At 46.2% G+C, this 21,902-nt stretch overlaps 1 protein-coding gene across 1 annotated transcript; it reads left to right on the top strand.

Annotated features, from left to right (window-relative positions):
- The first annotated feature begins 1,304 nt into the window (after positions 1-1,304).
- Positions 1,305-13,048, top strand: LOC135901020 (monocarboxylate transporter 3-like). Its single transcript, XM_070533273.1, has 5 exons — positions 1,305-1,318; positions 2,838-3,013; positions 3,114-3,257; positions 11,423-12,247; positions 12,907-13,048. The coding sequence occupies exons 1-4, from the start codon at positions 1,305-1,307 to the stop codon at positions 11,584-11,586; spliced, it is 498 nt and encodes a 165-aa protein (XP_070389374.1). The 3' UTR covers positions 11,587-12,247; positions 12,907-13,048.
- The last annotated feature ends 8,854 nt before the right edge of the window (positions 13,049-21,902 follow it).

The raw sequence follows: 21,902 nt of genomic DNA, 5'->3' as shown, positions 1-21,902 counted from the left end.
GCTGAGTGTCACATGAATAGCCTCTGCGAAAACCATGCTGTTGCTTAAATATGAGCTTATGTTCTTCAAGGTAGTTAATGACCTGGGAATGTATAATATGTTCGATTAATTTACAAATGTTACTTGTTAAAGAAATTGGTCGATAGTTAAGCGGTGAAGAACGATCCCCAGACTTGAAAAATGGCACTACCTTAGCCACCTTCCAATCGTGAGGGATAACGCCTGTTGATAGTGATTGTGTAAATAAGGTGGACAGTATTGGGAAGATGCTTGGGGCAATATTTTTTAGAGTTGTTTTATTTAAGCCAGTGTTATCAGCGGAAGATGAAATCTTAAGATTGGTGAGGAGAGAATAGATTCCAGAATCGGTAATTGTTATTTCCGGCATAAAAGAATCAGTGCGAGTCATGGTGCGCGTAAATTCGTAACATTCGCGCGTAAATACCGATGAAAAAGTTTCGTTCAGTAGTTGGGAACAATCAGTGTCAGTTATCGCTGCGCCGTCATGATCAGTAAGGACGATGTCAGAATTATGCTTGGGATTAATGACACGCCAAAAGCGCCGAGGGTTAGTTGTTAACATAGATGACAGGTCCCGTTTATAGAATTGTCGGCGCGTGGCTTTGAGTAAACTTTGGTATTCTTCGTCACATGCCTTGTACCGACGCCAGGATTTAGATAATCTATTTCTGTCTGCTTGGCTGAATAATCTTTTTTTTCTTGTTATTTAGGCGATGAAGGTTCAGCGAAAACCAAGGAGCAGTGTTATCGGATTTTATGGAAATGACCGGGATTTATTTATCTATGAAATTAGTGAGTGCGCTTTTAAGTAGTAACCAGTTTTCTTCTACTGTCCGCGACAAGTAATCTCTCAGAAAGTCGATAGAAAAAAGCGATAGTTCATTGTTAATAAGATCAAAGTTACCTCTTTTGTAACACCTAATCTGCTTGCTGATAATTAGCCTTTTGATAGGTGAAGGAACAAAGCGACCAGTTAAAACATTATGATCGGATAGACCAGTAATATCAGTTATTTCAGAACATATGTCTGGATTGTTCGTTAAGATCAAATCAAGAATATTAGAAGAGTGCGCAGAACATCGTGTCGGGCTTGAAATTAATTGGGTTAGGCTGAAGTCGAGACAACACTGGAGGAACGCATGCGACTGTGACTGTGTGCTATAGGTTGATTGTGTGGACCATGCTATGTCTGGGAAATTAAAATCACCAAAAATGATTACATTAGAATGTGGAAACCGATGAGTAAGTTCAGTAAAAATGCGATGAAATTCTGCTGTGAACCCATGAGCGAGGTCCGGTGTGCGATAAAAGACCCCAATATTTACGTTACTTGATCTGAATTTAAAACAAGTTACTACGCATTCAAGGAAAGTGCTAATAACCACAGGCACTACGACATACTGTCTGTTTATTGCAAGGAGGACACCACCACCTCGACGATTTTTCCTATCGCAACGAAAGATATTAAAATCAGCTTCACAAACGAATGTGTTTTCATTAGGAGTAGCATCGTTCAACCAAGTTTCAGTTAATGCTACTACTGTTGCCGATGTTGAGTCGATTAGTGAAGTTAGTGCGACATTTTTAGACATAACGCTTCTAATGTTAGTGTATAAAAAGCAGCAACCGCCCTCAGTATTAATCGTACTATTTGTTAATGTTTGTGGTGTTTGTGGAACCATAGGTGAAGTTGAAAGGTTGGCGCCATGTCAAACTGGAGACACAACTGGGGAAACGAGCTTCGCACAATTTGCTTGAGTGTCCCATACGTACACTTCCTTGTTAATTTTTAGTTTGATAAAGACAAGGCTTACACGGTCTTTTTCTTTCTTTATGATTTTAGAGAACTGCCAAAGTTTACGTCTTTTATCGCGAACCGCCTCAGAGTAATCACGAGAAATGCCAAAGTTAGTATCTTTCAGCTTGTGGCCATTACTAAGCACTGTTTCGATTTCTTTTTCATTGAAAAACTTCACAATAATTGGTCGAGTGCGTGCACTTGAAAATCGTCCGAGGCGATGCGCTCGTGCGATTGAAACTGTTGATACTCCTAGTTGATCTTTGCAGAATTTAGTTACTATTTGCTCGGACGTTTCCCAGTCTTCCGAGTCACCCGTGTCTTGTATGCCATAAAAGAGGAGATTAGAGCGCCTTGAGCGGTTTTCCAAATCGTCTATTTTATCGTGCATCATCGATATATCACGCTCGCTGCTGCTGCTGCAAGGCTGAGGCGGCACTCCTGATGCAAATTTTGATTCTAAATCCTGGATTTTATTTTGCATTTTGGCTAGATTAACATCTTGGCTTGAGATTGGTCTCTCTGAGGAAAGTGACTCAAGTTTACCTTCAACTTCATGTACACGTTTAGTTAGTACTTCAAGGTCATTTTTTAGTCCAATTTGTATGTGTAACACTTTGTTCACTGATTCCAACAAGTTAGAATTACCCGCTTCCAAGCGTTGTACGGCACTGAATACCATGTCAAGTTTTTCTTCTTGTGCTTTCGTCATTGGACCAGGATTCGCTTCAATGTCTCCGCCTAGCAATAACAGGCGCCAAAGATACAGTGCTGTACGCGCAAACCGCTTGATACCGTTGAACATATAAGGGGGCCACGACACCCCAATAAGACAAGGATTGTTGCAACGATAACATGAAGCTTCAAGGTAACTAACCTGTACGAGTGCAAACTGTGAGCGAAACATTCCAACTGCGGTGGCGTGGCCCGAAGTGTGGAAGAAGGGTGCGTGGTTATATGCAGGCAGGTCAGCTGACATGGTTCCGAGTTGCCAGCAGTGTGGATGACTATCAATTAGGTTTGTCGGCGCGGCATCTGGTGGATCCCGGCCGCTTTTTGTAGAAAAAGGCTCGCTGCTTGAGAACTGGTTGTGGCAGCAGCATTCGCTCAGCCGAGGCCCAGCCAGAGGTGCCGGTGACGTGGAACAGGACTGGCCAAGCAGCGCCGTGAACAGGACCTGTACGAGTGCAAACTGTGAGCGAAACATTCCAACTGCGGTGGCGCGGCCCCCTAGAGCGTACATATAATTCCTATCACAATAAAGTCAGTATCGCCATTTATTGTTTTTTTGCAGGCCTACTCTCTGGTCCTCTCAGCGAACTCTTCACCACAGTTCCCGTGCTGGTTGGGGGATCTGTGCTTGCAGCAGCCGGCATCATAGCGTCTTCATTTGCCCCGGATATTACATGGCTCACTGTCACGCTAGGAGCAATGCATGGTATTTGACAGTTCTGCAAACCGTATGTTCTCTTTCCGATTTCATTGAATCCGCGTGTGTCAGTGAGAGAGGGGTTTGAGTATATTGGGGCTTTCAACTCATTCAGCGAGGAGAGGAAGTGATCGGATATTATTCAAACCTTCAAATATCGACATGCGTCTGAATGAAAGATAGAAGACAATGTTTTGATACGATGAGTTTTTAAGCGAATTTTTCTTTATGTATCGCCGTATGGTTTCGCCTAGGTAGGTCGCTGGTCTGATTCTCGCCGAGTAAATTTCTAGTTAAAATTAAAAAAAAATTAAAAGGCATTCATGGCAGCATACGAACTTCTTACCACATGACTCATGTGAGAAAAAGCGATAGACAAGCTAAGAAATAATGTTTTGCACTGGCACAGCGAGAAAGAAACATACACTGAACAACACAGAGTACCTATTAATTCTTGAAACGTGCTGCTCAGGACACGGCCGATCTCCGCAAAACCATTAAAATGGTGGTAAAGATAAGCACCTGAACAATAAAGGCACATGAATCTGCAAAAAATTTTATTTGTTATCATATACCTATGAGCTGGACAATCATTCGAATATTTTGAGTTGCTGATGAAAAAATAGGTTTAGAATTTTAATCGAGCATTCGTGTTTTGTACGGGCTATGCAATATCAATGAGTAAAACCAGATCAAAGGGTACATTGATAAAGGTAGTCGGGCCCAGCTATCGCGAATAATTAGGATTTAGGTCAAGGTCTGTTTAAATAGTTCGTTGAAGCATGCACCAAAATAAAAGCTATTTTGTGCAGCCACTAAAATAACGTTCAATTGTTTCGGGTACGCTTTCAATTTCGTGTTCAATTGTTTCGGGGGCTGGTCTGACGTGCATGTTAGTGTGTTCTGGTGCAAATTTAGCTTTAGAACATTAACTAGTGCCTAGGTTTACAGAGGTCATTTCTGGTTTGGGTATGGTTCTTTTTAATGGTAATCTTCTTTCTTTGAAGTTACCACTGCCAAAGAATTTAAATCTCTTTCTTTTATTTATTTCAACATACTGTAGCGCCCAAAATACTATTGCAGGAACAGAGAGTGCAGAATACAAATTTTGCGAAGAAATAAAGCAAATGTGAAGCAAAATGCAATGCAAGAGCAATGGTAAAAATATAAAAGAGGAATTCAGCAGGTGACAATGAATGAACATGGCCCAGTAAAGTATTGCAAATTATTATAGTATGGACAAAAACAATATATAAATGTCCAGGTGCAGTGATAAGAAGCATACATATTCAGACAGGCTAGTGTTGAGTGGATGTAAGTCTGGGAGTGGTGATGAACCTCTTGAATAAAGGAAATTTGATTAAAGGAAATTGTGGCGAGGTACACAGCATGGAACAAAACTACAATGGTTGAATGTGGCGACATGAACAGTGTCGAGCTGAATAATTGAAAGGAAGCAGATACTATAAAGAAAACAATGTCATGAGAACAGTGCGTGCAACTTATGACAGAAAACATTAGCTGAATGATGGCATCACGCATATTAACATTAAAAGAAAACTTTCAATGACCCTGAAATTTCACATTTGCCTGGAAACTTGCATATATATATATATATATATATAATGTGTTTGTGTGTGTGTGCCTGTGTGTGATTCAGTGCCGCATAGAATCACAGGATTTGGCACATAAATAGTTCAAGGATTAAAAGCACGTAAGACAACTACCATCACTTTACTAACGTTTCGGCCGGGGTCCCGCCTTCATCAAGACTTGAGTGCAAGCCCCTAGAGCTCAAATGTATGCATTTTCTCACGAATAAGAGAAAGAATTGAGCGGAGGAAACAAAAAGGTGAATACAAACTTGTGTGATAAAACAAGAAAAACTTGAAGGAATTCAACCTAGGCAAGCAGTTTGTGAATGACACACACGTCAAATAGGTGCACATTCAGTCGTGTCCACAAGGAAAGATGGCAGATGTAGCCCATGTAGTGTAGGGAGAGGTGACAGGTTTGGCAGGGGATGCCGCTGTGACGGCCTTGAAGATGGTCAATACCTCCACTTGTTTACAAGGAACCAGTTAGTGTGACCTCTACTGACCCCTGACCTGAACGAAGCTGCTTTCCATTGCCCTCTTTACACAAGTGATATCATTTAGTTCTCAGCTCAAGCTGTTTCTATACAAAGTGTATGCATTTGTGAAGCATAAACTAAAACATAAGTGAAGAAATTATTTCAGAAGATGAACCGATAAGTATTAACATAGCAGAAGGTCTTGAAGATCTAAGAAATAATGTCGAAATATAGACGTCATTTCATAAATGCGCCCTATTGTACGTCTCATCTATAACCGTCAGGAATTGCATAAGGCAACCTGGAAAATTAGTCAGTGGTGCACCAATCTGACGTTTCGGCCGCAGAATCAAGAAGCAGAAAGAAAGAAAAAAAAACAGAGAAACAAAAAAGTGAGAAGTAGGGACGCATGACAGCTAGAAGTGGTCGCGCACACAGTTTGACATTGGTCGATATGATGTGAAAATGTTTGCACGCGCATTTGGGTGACCGCTTGGCTGACCACTGCCGAAGATGTACTTGTAAATTCTCCCCATGTTTTCATAACACAAAAGTGCTCAGTTGGTTGCTGATAAAGCTGCTGATAAACGCCTAAGCAATCCATCACTGATACTCACTGATGATAGAATGTTGTACCTTGAGAAGATCCTGGTGAATGCTTGTAATGGCTTCTTGTGAGTGCTTATCGGCTTCATTGTGTATTTCGTTGCCACCTACGCGGCACAATCGTTTATGCATCTGTCTGCAAACTTATTTGAGCATACCGATGTTTTTTCTCTGAAGCTTTATCCTAAAACCAGCTGCACAGGCTGACAAATCGAAATCCTCTCTACAACAAAACTGTCCTTTTGAATGTCATCGGAAGCGAGCAGGAATCTCCTAAATACCAACGTTAATCGATGCCGTTATGATGTAAGCGGCCGGCTTCACGTTTAGAACATCATCTTGACTCCAGAAGTTTTTTTAAGCTTCCTTTAGAAGGTGCGAATCCGTACACGTTATCTGTCGCACTCGATCGCTGACAATAGACAGCAGTGGCGAACCGACGCAGACATAAGAGGATCGCGCACGCCGTGCGGAAGGAGGCAAGAATACGCGCGCCATAGCGAAGGAACGTCTCTGCGTGGTTGTAGCTTATTATCGGATTTATATGCCGAAACAACTATCTGATTATGAGGCACGCCATAGTGGCGGACTGCGGAAATTTCGACTACCTGATGTTCTTTAACGTGCACGTAAATCTAAGTACACGGGTGTCTTCACGTTTCCCCCAGGTCAAAATGCGACAGCAGGGGCCGAGATTCAATCCCGCGACCTCGTGCTTAGCAGCCGATCACCGTAGCCACTAAGAAACCATGGCGAGTGTGGCCTCCTAGGTGTTTTTCAAAAGTTGCGGGCTGCTCAGCGTATTGCAAACAGTGGGGCTTTCGTTGTGGTATTGGCAGTGTTACACAAATTGTTCATTAGACAGGCCAGTGGTAACCATAATGCGCATTGAATGTGTACTTTATTTGGCCCCATATTGAATCTGCACATGGTCCTGTACCTTGGGTGTAGGGCTCTAGTTTGAGGGAAGTCAGACTGCCACGCTGCATGGTGCTAACGCCTTACAACTCCCAAAACGTGCCCTTGGCCGTCAGCGTCATTTAATTTGAACAAACGCAACACTTGGTCGAGAGTGCGAAGCACTGCCCCGAGAACACTGTACCTTACGGCCTAGTCTAAATTTAACACCCAGCTGATAATAAGACCCATGTACCCAGAACACTTCACGAAGGCGAGATCTTGTGTAGAATCTCTGGTCAAGAACGTGGATTATGTGAACTGGACCAACTTGTCAACGGACCTGTGTAGCGATCACAAAATTGTAGCCACTAGTACTAACGTGGATAAGAAACGACTATAAAATATTTGCATCAAAGTTTGGGACCCGTTACGCAAAATCAGGGAAGAATGTAAGCAGTCCCAGTACCCGACCCCTATCCTGTACCAATGGTCAGAGCAGCTGAAAGAAGTCAGGGCAGCCACCAAATCTATCCAGGCCGACCTTGAAATCGACAGGACGGACAGTCGTCTGGCGCATCTTCTGGAAGCCAACAAGTCACTCCATCCCGTATCCCGTATCCCAAACTGTATCCCGTCCACATCGACAGGTGGACCAGATACAGGTTCAATCGCAAACTCTGTAAAAAGATTGCAGAACTCAATAGGATTACAGACCATTGTCAGGAGCTAGGCACAAAGCAGTTGGATGAAGTTTGCAGCTCGGTGGCTGGTGAAATGAGAGTAGGTGGTAAATGGAACCTGCTGAAATACCACTTAGATGACAAGAACTCTAAGTATAATCAAAGACAAGTGATTAAGAAGGTTCTCCACGAGGCGAGGCAATCGGAAACCGAAGATACGATTGCAGATCGCCTGGCAAGGATATCTTCAGGTCAAGAACGCCAGTCCAATCGACTACCCTGCATGCAAGGTTCAGCCAAATATAAAGCTCGACGAGCCATTAAGCACTAACGAAATTAGGGCGGCACCGCACAGTCAAAATGGCTAATCCGCCCCAGGTCCAGACGGAATCTCTAATATAGCTCTAAGGAACCTGGACGATGACTCCATTGAGCACCTCACTGAAGAGATTAATCGTGTCTTGGAGTGGGAATTCCTGCCAGAAACCTGGAAGTCGGCATCAGTTGTCGTCATTCCGAAGCCGGGAAAGCCCCGGGGCCTTGCAAATCGTTGGCCCATCTCTCTCACGTCCTGCGTGGGTAGGGTGGCCGACAACGTCATTCATAACTGTATTTCGAAACGCGTTGAGAAGAACAATGTATTCCCATACAACTTGAATGGATTTCGTCCGGCTTTATCCTCACAGGATGCAATGAAGCTCATGAAATGCCAAGTTATTCACAACGCAACCATAGATGTCAGGGGTATCCTGGCTTCAGATCTGGAGAAGGCTTTCGACAATGTGTCTCACGTTCACATTCTGAATGTCATATTGGAGCTCAGTCTGAATACTGCCTTTCGTAGCTACAAGCTACTTTCTCAAGGGGAGGCAGGCGACAATCGGGATTGGTAATCGCAAGACAGAGGCATTATACTGTGGACACAGAGGCGCGCTGCAAGAGGCAGTGGTATCTCCACTTCTCTTCAACTTTGCAATGAGGGGTCTCTCAGAAAAGCTCTCTGCCATTGATGGGGTCAGTCACACGCTTTCTGAAGATGATATAACTATCTGGTGCACCAATGAAAGCTAAGGGGAGGTTCAAACAGGCCACCAGATGCCACTAGATGAGGTCGAGTGATATCTGGAAAACACGAGACTGAGATGCTCGCCTAGTAAATCCGAGCTACTCTTTTACAGGTACATAAGAAAGGGCCCCAAGCCTAACGGTTGGAAGCCGCTCTCGGACGTTGATATTAATCTAGTTATACGTGACGGAAGCCTCATTCCCAGAGTCAACTCTATCCGTGTCCTCAATTATGGTTATTGAAGCAAATGAGTCCAGCAACCTCGTATTGGCTAAAATCACCACGAAAAGGGAAAATGTATTTAGGCTCATCAACACTGTCTGACCGAACAGGAAACTCAGGTTTTTGCACACCTTCCTTATGAGTCATGTCATTTAAGCAGCAGCTATGCACAATTGGCACACTTATAAAACAGAAAGTTGAACATACTCAGTCAGAAAAGCATCAAAAGGACACTCGGCATCTCCATGACCGCCAGTACAAAACGCCTCTATCAACTGAGAGTACGCAATTAATTGTAGGATATTATGGAGGCGCAGGCATCGGCCCAACTGTCTCGGCTGTCCTGCTCTACAGCGGGGAGAAGAATTCCGGCCATCCTGGACCTTAACGCAGTACTTGCTGAAGAGAGAACGCATCGAATCACTCACCAGCAAAGATAAAGCATTTACGTTGCGCCGATCCCTCGCAATGTACACCCGGAGAACAATGGGGGAATGCGTAGGGCCAGGGCGATTGTCATCCCGAAGAAGTTCAAGGACGAAGCCCAATCGGTCTTCTTTGTGGGTGCGGCTGACTATGACCGCTCATCTGACTGACATGGTGGCAATAGATCACAGAAGCCATACTGTTTCGGCAGCCTCGGTGGTTGGGACCACTTCTTCGAAAGCGGAGCAGGTTGTTGCTTTGGCTTTTGTGGATGACAACACAACACAAACATACGCAGACTCTACATCGACAGTCAGGTCCTTCAACTCGAGCTCCATCGCTAAAGCCCATAGTATTCTTAGAAACAGGGCAATTACTCCACCTACGATTGCTTGTTTTCCGGCCCAGTTGGGCGTAAACCTGGACTCAGTCCCCAATCTCATTGAAACTGCCCACTCCCAGCGCACGTACTACCTCTCCGCGCGGCAGGAGGAGCCTTGTCACAGTCCAATGTCTAAGAGTTCCGGGACACTCTATTCCCTTTTAACGAATTCACAAAACATTTCTATCTGGAGTGAAGAATCTTTCCTCCACTGCATAAAAAGCTGACAAAACCTCAAGCTATAACCCTTAGGATGCTTCAGACTAGCTCTTATTCTAGTCTGGCTTCATGCAGTGTTTATCCCCGGATGGTTTTAGCTGGCAGTGCCCTAGATGCGCCGGGACATGCAATTTAGAATACCTTCTCTGGCGGCGTCCCTCGTTACGAGAGGATAAGGACAGCACTGAACAGAAGTGGAACTCGGCCTCGGAACACCATCGTCAGCTTTGGGATGTCCAGAGAGCCTCCGATGAGGTGGTTAGGGTAGGTCTAACTGTCTCAACGTTGGAGCGGTCCGCGGTGTCGTCCTAAGAGGGGTGCTTCTGAGGATCCCTTTAATAAAGTTCGTAACCGTATTTGTATCTAGAACACCTCTACTTTATCAAAACTAAAAAGCCCATAGGATACATTAGCTTGCCATTCGTAGATAAAACGGATACCTTTTTGTCTTTATCGGGCACTAATTACTAGCCAAATAATAGATAACTATTATTTTCAAGGGTGGTTCATTCTGTGAGTGATGTATGCTTCTTCCGGAGCAAGTGTTCTAAATAGATGAGAAATCCTGGGCGCGGGCACACTAAGAGCAACACGAGCGGAGTTGCGTCGTTGCCAATATTCTGAATGGATGCTCGTTGCCACGGGCTGTGTAAAATACACTAAGGCCGGCAGGTTCATGCGAGTGACGTTATTCATACTCATTCCCACACAATTTCCATACGAAAATGCAAATTGGGCTGAAGGATTTGAATATGCGGGTGAAAAGGGGGACGTAAATGCAAGAATAATGTGTGAAATGTAAATAATATATTCAGGTTTATTACGTGTAAAAACCGCGATCTGATTATGAAGTGCGCTGCAGTATACACATATATTTATCTTTTGTATTTAAATGCAGATATATTTATGCATTTCGTCACCAATTGAGTACAACCACAGCGGACTACATGGAACCCATGTCCTTGATTTCACCAGTGTAACTGCGTAGCCACTGGGCCACTGCGGCTAGTCGCAGGGATTGCGAGCACAAATGAGCGTTGATGAGTGGGAGGATAGCAGTGCCAGGAACAGTGAGTGCACAGCTAGAAAAAAAAAGCAAACGTGGGCGACTGTGAACGAGTGCTCAATAAATTCATAAACATGTAAACAGATGCGGGTAAACGAGTGTAATCTAAAGGTATGCGTTTTCCCCATTCTTCTCACTGAGTTTCGTTCTCTGTTATTTTTATATACATTGCCTCCTGGTCACTGCGCAATTTACTTGTACCCAGTGCTGTCACTCCCGGCCTGTGTAAGGTTCTGGTGTGTCAGAGGAGGGTCGTCATGTAGCTACGGAAGTCGCAAGAAAAGGGCGGCAACTGATATACATAAACCGCCTTTAGTATGCAATCGGGAATGTCTGTGAACTTGTTACAGAAAGACTATGCCTGTGAACAAGGCATGCCAATGCTAATTTGAACATATAATACCGTGAAGGACTCATCTGCGTGCATAACGACAAAGAACTGTTTTATGTGTGGCCACATATCATTTGTCCTGCAGATTTTCGCCTAATATCGTATTAGTTTCATGACATTGTTTTGTGCGTGCTATGCGCAGGTCTGGGCCTTGGCATGGTGACAACCATGCTGCAAGTACTCATCAGCATGTACTTCCAGCGGTACCGTGGTGCCGCCAACGGTATCATGTTCGCCGGCTCCACAGCCTCGGCGTTCATCTTCCCCCATCTGTTGCTGTACCTTAAAGGCACCTACGGCTTCTGAGGCAGCCTGCTGCTATTTGGTGCCGTTCTGATGAACATGGTCGCCTTGAGCCTCGCCTTCCAGGAGCCACATTGGGTTAGGAGGGACAGAATCAAGAGCAGAAAGGGCTTAAAGGGGACAAGGAGGCCGTCAATATTCACAACGGGCTTAGAGCAAGGGACAAAAAGGGCGCCCGCCACCGCGGCAGTGCTAAGGAATATTCGCGGAGTGCTCAAGTGCGCCATGATGTACGTTCTCGTGATCACGTCACTAGCGTTCAGCTACAACTACGACATTTTCTGCTCCACGATCGTCGACTTCGCCATGGACTAGGGGATGCCCCTAGAGGACACCGTGTCTTTCATAACCTACACGTCTATCACTGATCTCGTGGGAAGGGTTGTCTTTCCTACCTTCACCGACCGTGGGCTCTTGCAGCGATCCACGTTAATGATATTGAATTACTTTCTTCTGGGCTTGTGCATTATATCACTGCCATTCTGCAAGTGCTACTGGGTCCTGCTAGTGGCGTGTCTAGGTGCGGCCTTATTTCTCGGTTGTGCCATTACCATGCAGAGCGTTCTGATGGCACAGTATTTGGGAATCGAGAAACTTGCTGCAGGGTATACCGTCCTCGGCGGCCTATGTGGACCAGCGCTCTTAGCAAAGGCCCCTTTCGTAGGTGATTGTCGTTTTCTCATTTATTGCTGCTTGCATGCACAGTGCATAAGTGGTGCCGTTTAGAGAAGTGAGAGCGACAAAAATGTAAGAAGATTGGTGAGTTTGGATTGGTGGTAATAAAATAGATAAGCTTGTCCTGGCGTGCAGAAGAACAAATAACAGTGGAATGGAAGCTTGAGAAAGGTTGTGCAACGCCTACTAAAACGCTTCAGAATTTCTCACAGCAGTGGTTCCCAAAATACATTTTGCTATCATGCTAACGTGGTAACTTGGGCTGGTTGGTGCATGTCTGAAGAAAACGTGTAGCAGCGCTGGACAACGGGACGTAACTAAGACAGACGAAGCGTTTATCTGGGTGCTCCTAGGATACTACTGCGGAAGGGTTAGTTCAGGACTGAAGTCCTGATTGGGTGAACTTTTGCTAATGAAAACCAACATTAAAAGTTCGTAATATGCTACACCCTTGTAACAGAAGAAGACGAAAGCCTGCTGCACACACGGTAATACATGAAGTTACACAAGTGGGGGTTAGACTTCTTTGTAAGGCATGTTGGTAATGCGTTAGGCAGTACAATCGAGGCTAGATTTCTTGCAAGACATAACGAACCGCAATGGCAACTACACGTGGGGCACTAAGGCGACTTCCTGAACACGGTGCAGCGGCCCGCGCTTCTTCCACAATGGCTTGCTTCCGCGGATGTCCTCGCGAGCAGCAAGAGCGTGCAGGCTCCTCCATGGCTAGCCACCGACAGCAGCCGCCGCCACCGCCGCCACCACTCCGACTGCGACGTCAATGCGCAATACGCACGTGACTGCTTTTCGGCGCAACACCTTCTCGCCCAAATGAAACCTAAAATTCCGCAGGTACTTATGACTTCTTTAGTATGACACCGCGAAAATATTATACCATTTTTAGACCTGGGAACGTCATGAATCTGCTTGTTTTATACACTCCTGACGAAGCGCCACCTCCTCCGCAGTCACGTGTGCTGTTCGGTGACGCAGACACTAGTCGGTGAGATGGCTGTGACGTCACGTGCGCAATCAAGCACGCAAGGTCGAACCAAATAGGTCACGAAACTTCGGGCGAAAAGCGGTTCAGTGCAAAATGTCACAGACATCAGCAAGGGGGGTTATGGGAGCATCGATTTAAGCGCGGCAATGTTTGGAGGGAACAAGCATTGGGAAAGATAAAAGCGCTTTTTTTTTAGTTTAAGCGAGACACAGCTAGATTCATGCAACGAAAATAATATTCCTGGTCAATTTATTATATTCGTGACCAGTTTAGAAAATACAGGTTTATTCCATTTTATTATCGTTAATAAATGCTTTTATTTCCAACGCCCATCGTTAGAGGGGGCGTTGACGCCATATCACTCGCAATGCAATGCACGTCTTGAAATGGGCAGAAAGGCGCACTCGTAAAGTTCACCTGCTGAAATACGTCCCCCTCACATGTTGTGCTTTTTTGCTTGTCGAAGTTTTTCTGAACTTGGCGACGCGGGTAGCTTCATCGCTTCTTAACCTGTTCAGTCAAAATTAACGAGTTGCGGCCGCCAGATAATTGTTTTGCTGTTTGCGTGTTACTGTGCTGGCCGGCGGGCCTGGCATCCGACGACATGGCGCGCGATCGGAGATCATTGTTTGATACGCGTTCTGGTCGGTTGCTCCGAGGTCACAAAGTGGCAGTATGCGAAATTTCAGAGAACGGCGCGTTTGTCCCGATCGCACCCTATGGTTGTGATCGGGACAAATTAGACTTGGTAGAAAGCGGTCGCGTTCCATATTCATTTTCCATGATATGCGTTTCAAAATAAGTAGTCTTTTCTACAGGGTCTGATGGCCTGCCGTTTGACATTGCATCTGACTAGGCAAACACATGCTTCGAACTTAAAAAAAAAGTGGAAGGCAAACACATGCTTCGAACTTACAAAAAAAGTATGGGGCGCACATACTCAGTGCCGCATGCCCAGTGACCCATGTCGGCGCCGAATGATTTATTTTATATTGCGAAGAAGTTCATCGAAGAGCGGAACTTGGGTACACATTGCCACCTATCCAGTGACTTAAGTTGGTTCAATGGTTGGTCCCGGGCTATCTTCTCTGAGCACAGTAGCCCGATGTGCCACCCATTTGACCATGGACTGCCTGGTGACAGGTTGGCGAAAAAGGGTTACAGACGTAGATACTAAGGTAGATAAACGTAGATAGATAGATGGTCCGACCCCAGAAAGTGCGGGAAGTAGAGTAGGAATGCTATTCGTAATAACGGTATGTGGCATCCTTGTTGTGACGTCTTGCTGCGAGTTATATAAATTAAATTGTGGGTTTATACTTGCCAAAACCACTTTCTGATTATGAGGCACGCCGTAGTGGATGACTCCGGAAATTTGGACCACCTGGGGTTCTTTACGCCCCCATCGAAATGCGGCCGCCGCGGCCGGGATTTGATCCCGTGACCTCGTGCTCAGCAGCCTAACACCATAGCCACTGAGCAACCATGGCGGGTGTCCTGCTGGGAGTGACGCCGTTGGCGCTTTCGAGACTTTCTTTCCACAAAGTGTCTGATTCTAGACGCTTGCTTCATTGTTGATATGTGCCATAGATCTGGTTGATCATGATCGTTCTTGAACGTTTTATCTTTACCGTCTATGCTTTCTTCATAACCGTGAAGACGAAGAATTGTGCTCTATTGAACCGCCATTTTGCCAAGGACGACTTTTATGTGATGCGCACGTCATCCGCATCCGCTACAGTACTGCCTCCAGTGGCCTCTGAAAAAAGACGCGCAGACGTCAATGCTCTGAGAGTCTGTGTGGAGCACCAAACCTTGCTCAAATGGTCAACTGCGGTTGTCGCGCAATTGCACTGTACTTAAACACCGCTAAATACCCTGTCGTTCTTTACTGAATCGGCGGCTTACGTGTTTAATGCTCATGGACTTCAGAATCACTGCGGAACTGAATATCTATGTTGGAGGCTAGCGTTTTCTAGCCTGATTCTGACTGTACAAGTTGTTCCTGCAATTTTCGGAGCTGGGTTGTTTTTATGGCGTCATCAATTTTATGGAAACTACAGGCGAATCCTAGCCGTCATCACGAAGTTCCGTGCATAGACCCAATGGAATAAAATCCTTACATTCCCAGACCACGCTATGCTGCGCGTGCGAGGAAAAGCCTGCGAGTGTGAGCCGAGCAAGGTGGTGCATTAATGCACGCATCTTTCGGCGAGCGCAATTTTTGAAGTCGCATGATCAAACGCGTGCAAGGGGGTACAAGTAGGTGTGCGTGTGGTTACTTGAGCAGGCAAAGTCTAGGGCTGCTGAGCGCCTACACTGTCTACGGGCTGTATCATGGATTTTATCAGCGGCAGGTGCGAAGGTTAAGGGAAGGACAACTGGCTGGTGATTTCATGCACGCTGTGCTCCCGCGCCTATTGTGGAAAGTCGCGCAATCTCATCTTCCTGGGTTGCATAAAACATGTAGGGTCAAAATAATTGCTATGGCTCTCAACACTCGCCTATCGAGCGAAAGTGCAACTTTTTTTCTAGATTATTTAACTCCTTTGTAACACAAAACAAAAAATCTTATGCTTGCGCAGCACTCACCGCGTCCGGTTCCAAAGTCGTCTTTGCTGCAGCGACATGAGTTCTAAATCCCGTGGTGGTGGTTGTGGGGCGATTTTTCGTTTCTTCCCCTTTGTAATGATGGTGAAGTTCAGGATAAGGGCGATGGCTTGATGATAATGTTTGCAACACCCTAACCAGGCAAATAAGTGAAAACCCTGTTTCAAGCAATCCCCAGATGTTTCTGAAAAGACATACATATATATGAGACATGAACTGGCGTGGATGAAAGGCGTATATAATTATTTCTTCGAACCAGCGTAAAGCGTTCCTACAATGAATGTAAATATTTCAAAAGAAAACGCAGAATAAAAAGAGTAAAGGTGTAAATGGGTAAGGTTCGAACAATCGCCTTGTGCTCTCTTCTCGCCAAATTCAATCGTTGGGGTGGAAAAATAGGTTCTGGATACTAATCTCTCGACCAGCTTCCTTTTATTTGCCGCGGTAGCCTAGTGGCTATGATGTATCGCTCCTGAGTTCGAGGCGGCGGTTTTGATCCCGGCAATGGCGGCCGCATTCTATTGTTGGCGTAATGCAAAAGTGCTCGTGTACCGCGCATTGTGAGTCCTTCATACAATCGCAGGTCTTCAAAATTTATCTGCAGCCTTTCTTACAGCATGCATCATAATTTAATTGTGAATTCGGCACATAGAACCACCGGATTTGAATACTTTAACGGCTTTATTGTGTTTGACTGGGCATTGTAGCGAAGTGGCAACTGTATCGAAACTTATGTATTTATTATTTGTTTTATCATTCACTTATTTATTTATTTCGAATACTTTCTTGGTCCGAAGGCAATATACAAAGCAGTGTTAAGCAGAAAAATGTCCATAATTACAAAAGAATAGGTTTTAATGAACGGCCGAAAATGCCGTAGTCTCGAAATTTTCAACGTCAGAAATAAGAGCAATGGAGGGAAGAAGGTCGTTCCAGTCGGCACTGGTATCTGGAATAAAGGAATTATGACGCACTTTCGTTCTAAAAAATTGAACGCCAACTTAAAGCATGTGATCGGAGCCGGAATAAATGTATTAAGGATTAGCAATCAGATTATCCTTCCGTAGTGAGTTATTTGATACAGTTTGTGGAAAAGACACAGTCTGAAACATTTACGACGTAATGAAAAGTCCGGTAAGGCAAGTGTGTTTTTCGTGTTTTGAAAATTGAAATCGCGTTTTCAAATATATATGTGATTTTGGGTATTGATCAATCAATTTGTTAAGGACATCATGGAGGTTCGTACGAGTCTTCCACGGTGCTTTCAATTCGTTCCAAGATGCTCAGATTTATTTCGCGGCGGTACTTTTTGCGTCACTGCTGTTTATACCCGATAAGTCTTCTTATGTGAGCATAAATAATTACCCATGAGTGATAGGTACACATATGTGTACCTTTATTACACCAGACCCATGTTCATCGTCATTGTCGGCATTTTGACATCTTTCTGCAATTACTTAGACCTGTATGTTTTTTTATCGTGTCTTTATGGTCTGTTCCCTCTTACTCAATGTATGCCTTGCTCTACCTTCGTCTTTATGGCATGTCACCTTTTTGTTGAGCTGTTCAATTCTTCTTTTCTTCCCGTTTATTCAACTTCCGCTTCTCTGCCCTGCTTTCTAAATGGCATGCAGGCTAAGTGCCCCTCTCGGTAGCAGTTCCCAGCTTGCTCCTTCTCTATTTCCCTCCGCGTGTGTGCTTGGGTGTTTTCATATCCAATAAACAGTCGCACTTTCCCCCGAAAGACGAAGCATCGATTGCCATAGCAAATTAGTAGACTACTAGGCGAAGTAAAGACAGTAGATTTATCGGCTGTATAAACTTCAATACATTCGCTTACTAAATGAATTAACAAGCATGGTGTCCGCGCTCACAAGCAAACATGAACACGTCGCACTCGACGAGTACGGACACTGACTGTCAAAACGCTGGTGCGAGCAAGCGTGCGGGCAGCTGCGAGCGAACTGACCCTCGTGCGGTCTATCTCTTCAACGCAAGAGCGGCGAGCACACAGCGAGCTTGAAGGCATGAGCCGTCTGGTGTTCCGGAAACGGCTTGCTCGACCCCACGCTGGCGTTCAAAGCACTCACTTGTTGGCCTAGTCGAAGCCGCGGCCCGCTCCCACCACGCTGCCTTCGCGCTTTCCTCCCTGCATCGCACGCGAGACTGAGGCACGATCGCCAGTTCCCCTTGTGCCCGCACGCGAATTGCGCAGCTGCTGCCGGAGCAGAACACCGCGCCACAGCTATCTCCCTTTCATCCCCTGCGGTCTTTCGCGGAACGGAAGACGCCGTGTTTGCTCTCCATTTTATTTCTTCTCGTGCGACAAATTGAGACACGATCGTCGGCTTTCCCCGCGTGCTGTCACTCGCACACACAGCATACGACACGCGTCAGCGGTGTTATCGCTCTTAGCCTTTATGTGGAACATCACGGTGACGGCGACGGCGAAAATTAGCCTGGAGTCCCCATGTAGTTGGAGTCTCCTAACGCAATAATAATTATTGATTATGGCAGCCTGCACATAAACGTCGTGAAATAGGATTCACACCATATGACTTTTATGTTAAATCTTCTGAGAATGTCAAATGATGAAATGGAAAAGCAATACCAGTGTTAAAACTTGAAAGCCATGTAATTTTGCTTGCGTGGCTTTCTACAGGCAACGTACTGATGTCCGTGCGATTCCATTACAGGCCCTACACGGCGTATTAACGCCCATAAGGGCGGCACAAAGTTTGGGGCAGCAGCGTATCTGATTCTCGTTAGTCGGTCCTACGTGTAGTTCCGACACCGTGACGTTGTCATGTGTAACACTCAACCGTGTTTTCGGTGTCAGTGCTTTGTGTTTTATGCCAAACTGCCAATGGTTGTCTATAGGTTATTTAATTTCTTGCAAGGACTGTAGCACTGATTTAAGTGCAAAATGACTTCCTCTTTCTGTTGGGCTGCTGAACATGTCTTTCTCATTTTTTTTTCAGGGTTCTTCAGGGACGACCTTGGTTCGTACAACGAGATGTTCTGGGTCCTTGGATGGATGGATGAAAAACTTTATTAGGGTCCTTTAAGGCGCGCACTAGCGCGCAGCAGGCCGCTCCCACGTCGGGACAGAGAGGCCGAGTCTCTCCGCCGCGTCGCGGGCCCGTTGGACAGCCGATAACTGTTCTTCAAGGTTGGGGCTGTGTAGGACCGCATCCCAACGTGAAGAAGTGTTGTTTTTAACGCTGTGTAACGCGGGACATCGCCAGAGCATGTGAGGCAAACTCGCTAAATCATTGCAAAGTGCACATGTATTTGTTGTTTGAATTTCGGGGTACACCTTGTGAAGAAGTAGGGGGTTTGGGTAAACCCCCGTCTGTAAAAGCCTGAGTGTCAAAGCTTGAGGTCTATTGAGTTTGCAATGTGGGAGGGGGTAGATCCTCCGAGCCAAATAAAAGTGCTTAGTAATTTCGGTGTAGGATGAAGGAGAGTCCCGATTGTCAGTACCCCCAGCGTCAGGCTGCCGGGTAGCTACGCGGTTGATGATCCCTCGCGCAGCTCCGTGTGCCGACTCGTTGAGGTTGGGCGGGGCACCCTCGATCTGTCCCATGTGGGCTGGAAACCAGATCAATGTGTGTGGCTTGATCTCCTTGCTTCCTAGTATCCTTAGGGCCTGCTCGGATATGGTACCTTTGGCAAATGCCCTAACAGCTGATATGGAGTCACTGTAGATTGATATCCTCTTGTCGTCCAATAAGGCCATCGCTATTGCAGCCTGCTCTGCGATCTCAGAGGACGTCGTCCGAATCGAGATTGCGTTTGTTATTTGCCTTTCATGATCTGCGCTAACTACAGCGAAGGCCTGTCCGTCGGCGTAGCGCGCTGCGTCTACGAAACTGTTCTCCCAAGCCCGTTCACGAGCCTTTTCCAGGAGAGCCTTCGCGCACACCCGACGTCTTCCCACGTTGTGCTCTGGATGGACGTTTCGTGGGATCGGGGCGACAATGATGCGGTCCCGCTGCTCTCGAGGGATGCTACAGAACTTTGTTTTGATTAATGTGGGGGGAACGCCCAGCTCCTGTAAGATGTGTCTTCCAGCTTGTGTGGTAGATAACCTGACGAACTGGGCCCTCTCCTGTGCTTCCGCTATTTCCTCTAGCGTGTTATGCATGCCAAGTTGAAGTAAGCGTTCCGTGTGAGTGTATATGGGGAGACCGAGAGCTCTCTTGATTGCCTTCCTGATTAATGCGTTGAGCTTATCCCGCTCCGATCTTTGCCAGTTGTGCATAGCCGCGACGTAAGTGAAATGACACATTACGAACGCATGTACCAATCTCACGAGGTTATCTTCTCCGAGGCCTTGCTGCCGGTTGGCCACTCTTCTGATTAGTCTGATGGCATTGTCCGTCTTCTTAGTGAGTCGCAGCACTGTCTGGTTGTTTGAACCATTCGACTCTACCATCATGCCGAGAATCCGGATAGCATCCACCCTCGGAATATATCCTCCGTCGTTTGTGCGCAGTTTTATGTCGCATTCGGCGAGTGGTTTCCACCCCTTTGGTTTCGGGCCTCTGCGCTTGGGTCGATAAAGTAGCAGTTCCGACTTGTGCGGTGAGCACCGAAGGCCCGTGGACTCAAGGTATCTCTCGGTAGCATCAATCGCCTCTTGCAGGGCCGTCTCTACCTGTCCGTCACTACCTCCCGTACACCAGATGGTAACGTCATCTGCGTATATGGTATGACTGATACCATCGATAGCAGAGAGTGTCCTGGATAGTCCAATCATGACGAGGTTAAAGAGGGTTGGGGATATGACTGCCCCTTGTGGCGTCCCCTTAGACCCCAGCTTGACCATGTTTGAAGTCAGGTCCCCGATCTTAAGTGTGGCTTCTCTATTTGACAGGAAAGATCTCGTGTAGGAATGAAAGTGCTTCCCCAGGTTAAGACTCGAGATTGTGTTCAAAACGAACGAGTGAAGAACGTTATCGAAGGCCTTTTCCAGATCTAGACCTAGTATGGCCCTCGTGTCCCGCGTATTACAGTCAATAATGTGATGCTTGATGAGCTTCATCGCGTCCTGCGTCGAGAGTCCGACCCTGAAGCCGATCATGTTGTGTAGGTAAACGTCGTGGTCCTCCAGGTAGCGTGAAAGCCTGTTTAGGATTGCGTGCTCAGCAACCTTCCCCACGCACGATGTGAGCGAAATTGGGCGGAGGTTATCGAGGCTGGGCGGCTTGCCTTGCTTGGGAATGAGAATGGTGTTGGCCGATTTCCACATTTCCGGGACTTTACCGCTGCTCCATGTTTGGTTAATGATGTCCGTTAGGTATTCGATGGACTTCTCGTCCAGGTTCCGTAAAGCTTTGTTTGTGATCTTGTCCGGACCCGGAGCCGATCTGCCGTTTAGGGCATGGAGCGCCTGCCTGATCTCCTCAATCCCAAAATCTGCGTCGAGCTCAGGGTTGTCGGAGCCTTCGTAGTCAGGGCAAGGTGGTGTAGGGCCCGATGCGACTGACAGGTACTTCTTCACTAGTTGGGATAAAATGTCATTGCTCGAATATTCTCGCTTTGCTATGTGTAGGGTGCGCGCCAGTGTGTTGCGTTGGTTGCTTTTAGTGTTTGTCTCGTCGAGGAGATGCTTTAGGAGGTTCCAGGTGCCCCCGTTGCGCAGCTGCCCGTCGATCGAGTTACACACCTCATCCCATTGTTGTTTAGAGAGGGCTCTGCAGTGTTCCTCTATAGTTCTGTTGACTTCCGATATCTTTTTTCTTAGCCTGCGGTTGAGCCGTTATCCTTTCCACCTGGCGAGGAGCGACTGCTTGGCCTCCAACAGGTGAGCCAGACGGCTGTCCATCTTTTCCACTGGAAGATCGGTACAAACCTCTTTGGTGGTAGCTTTGATGTCCTGCCTAACCTGTACAACCCATTGTTCGAGGCTAGGCTTCTCCACACTCTCCGTTCGCTCTTCCCTAATTTTGAGAAATTTGTCCCAGTCTGTGTACTGGAACATACGCTGTCTCTTCTGCTCGACTTGGAGGTGCATGGCCAAGAT

This window comes from Dermacentor albipictus, chromosome 2 (assembly GCF_038994185.2).
Source record: "Dermacentor albipictus isolate Rhodes 1998 colony chromosome 2, USDA_Dalb.pri_finalv2, whole genome shotgun sequence".
Taxonomy (NCBI): Eukaryota; Metazoa; Arthropoda; class Arachnida; order Ixodida; family Ixodidae; genus Dermacentor; species Dermacentor albipictus.
The sequence above is the reverse complement of the archived record's forward strand: the minus strand, read 5'-3'. Positions and strand labels throughout refer to the sequence as shown.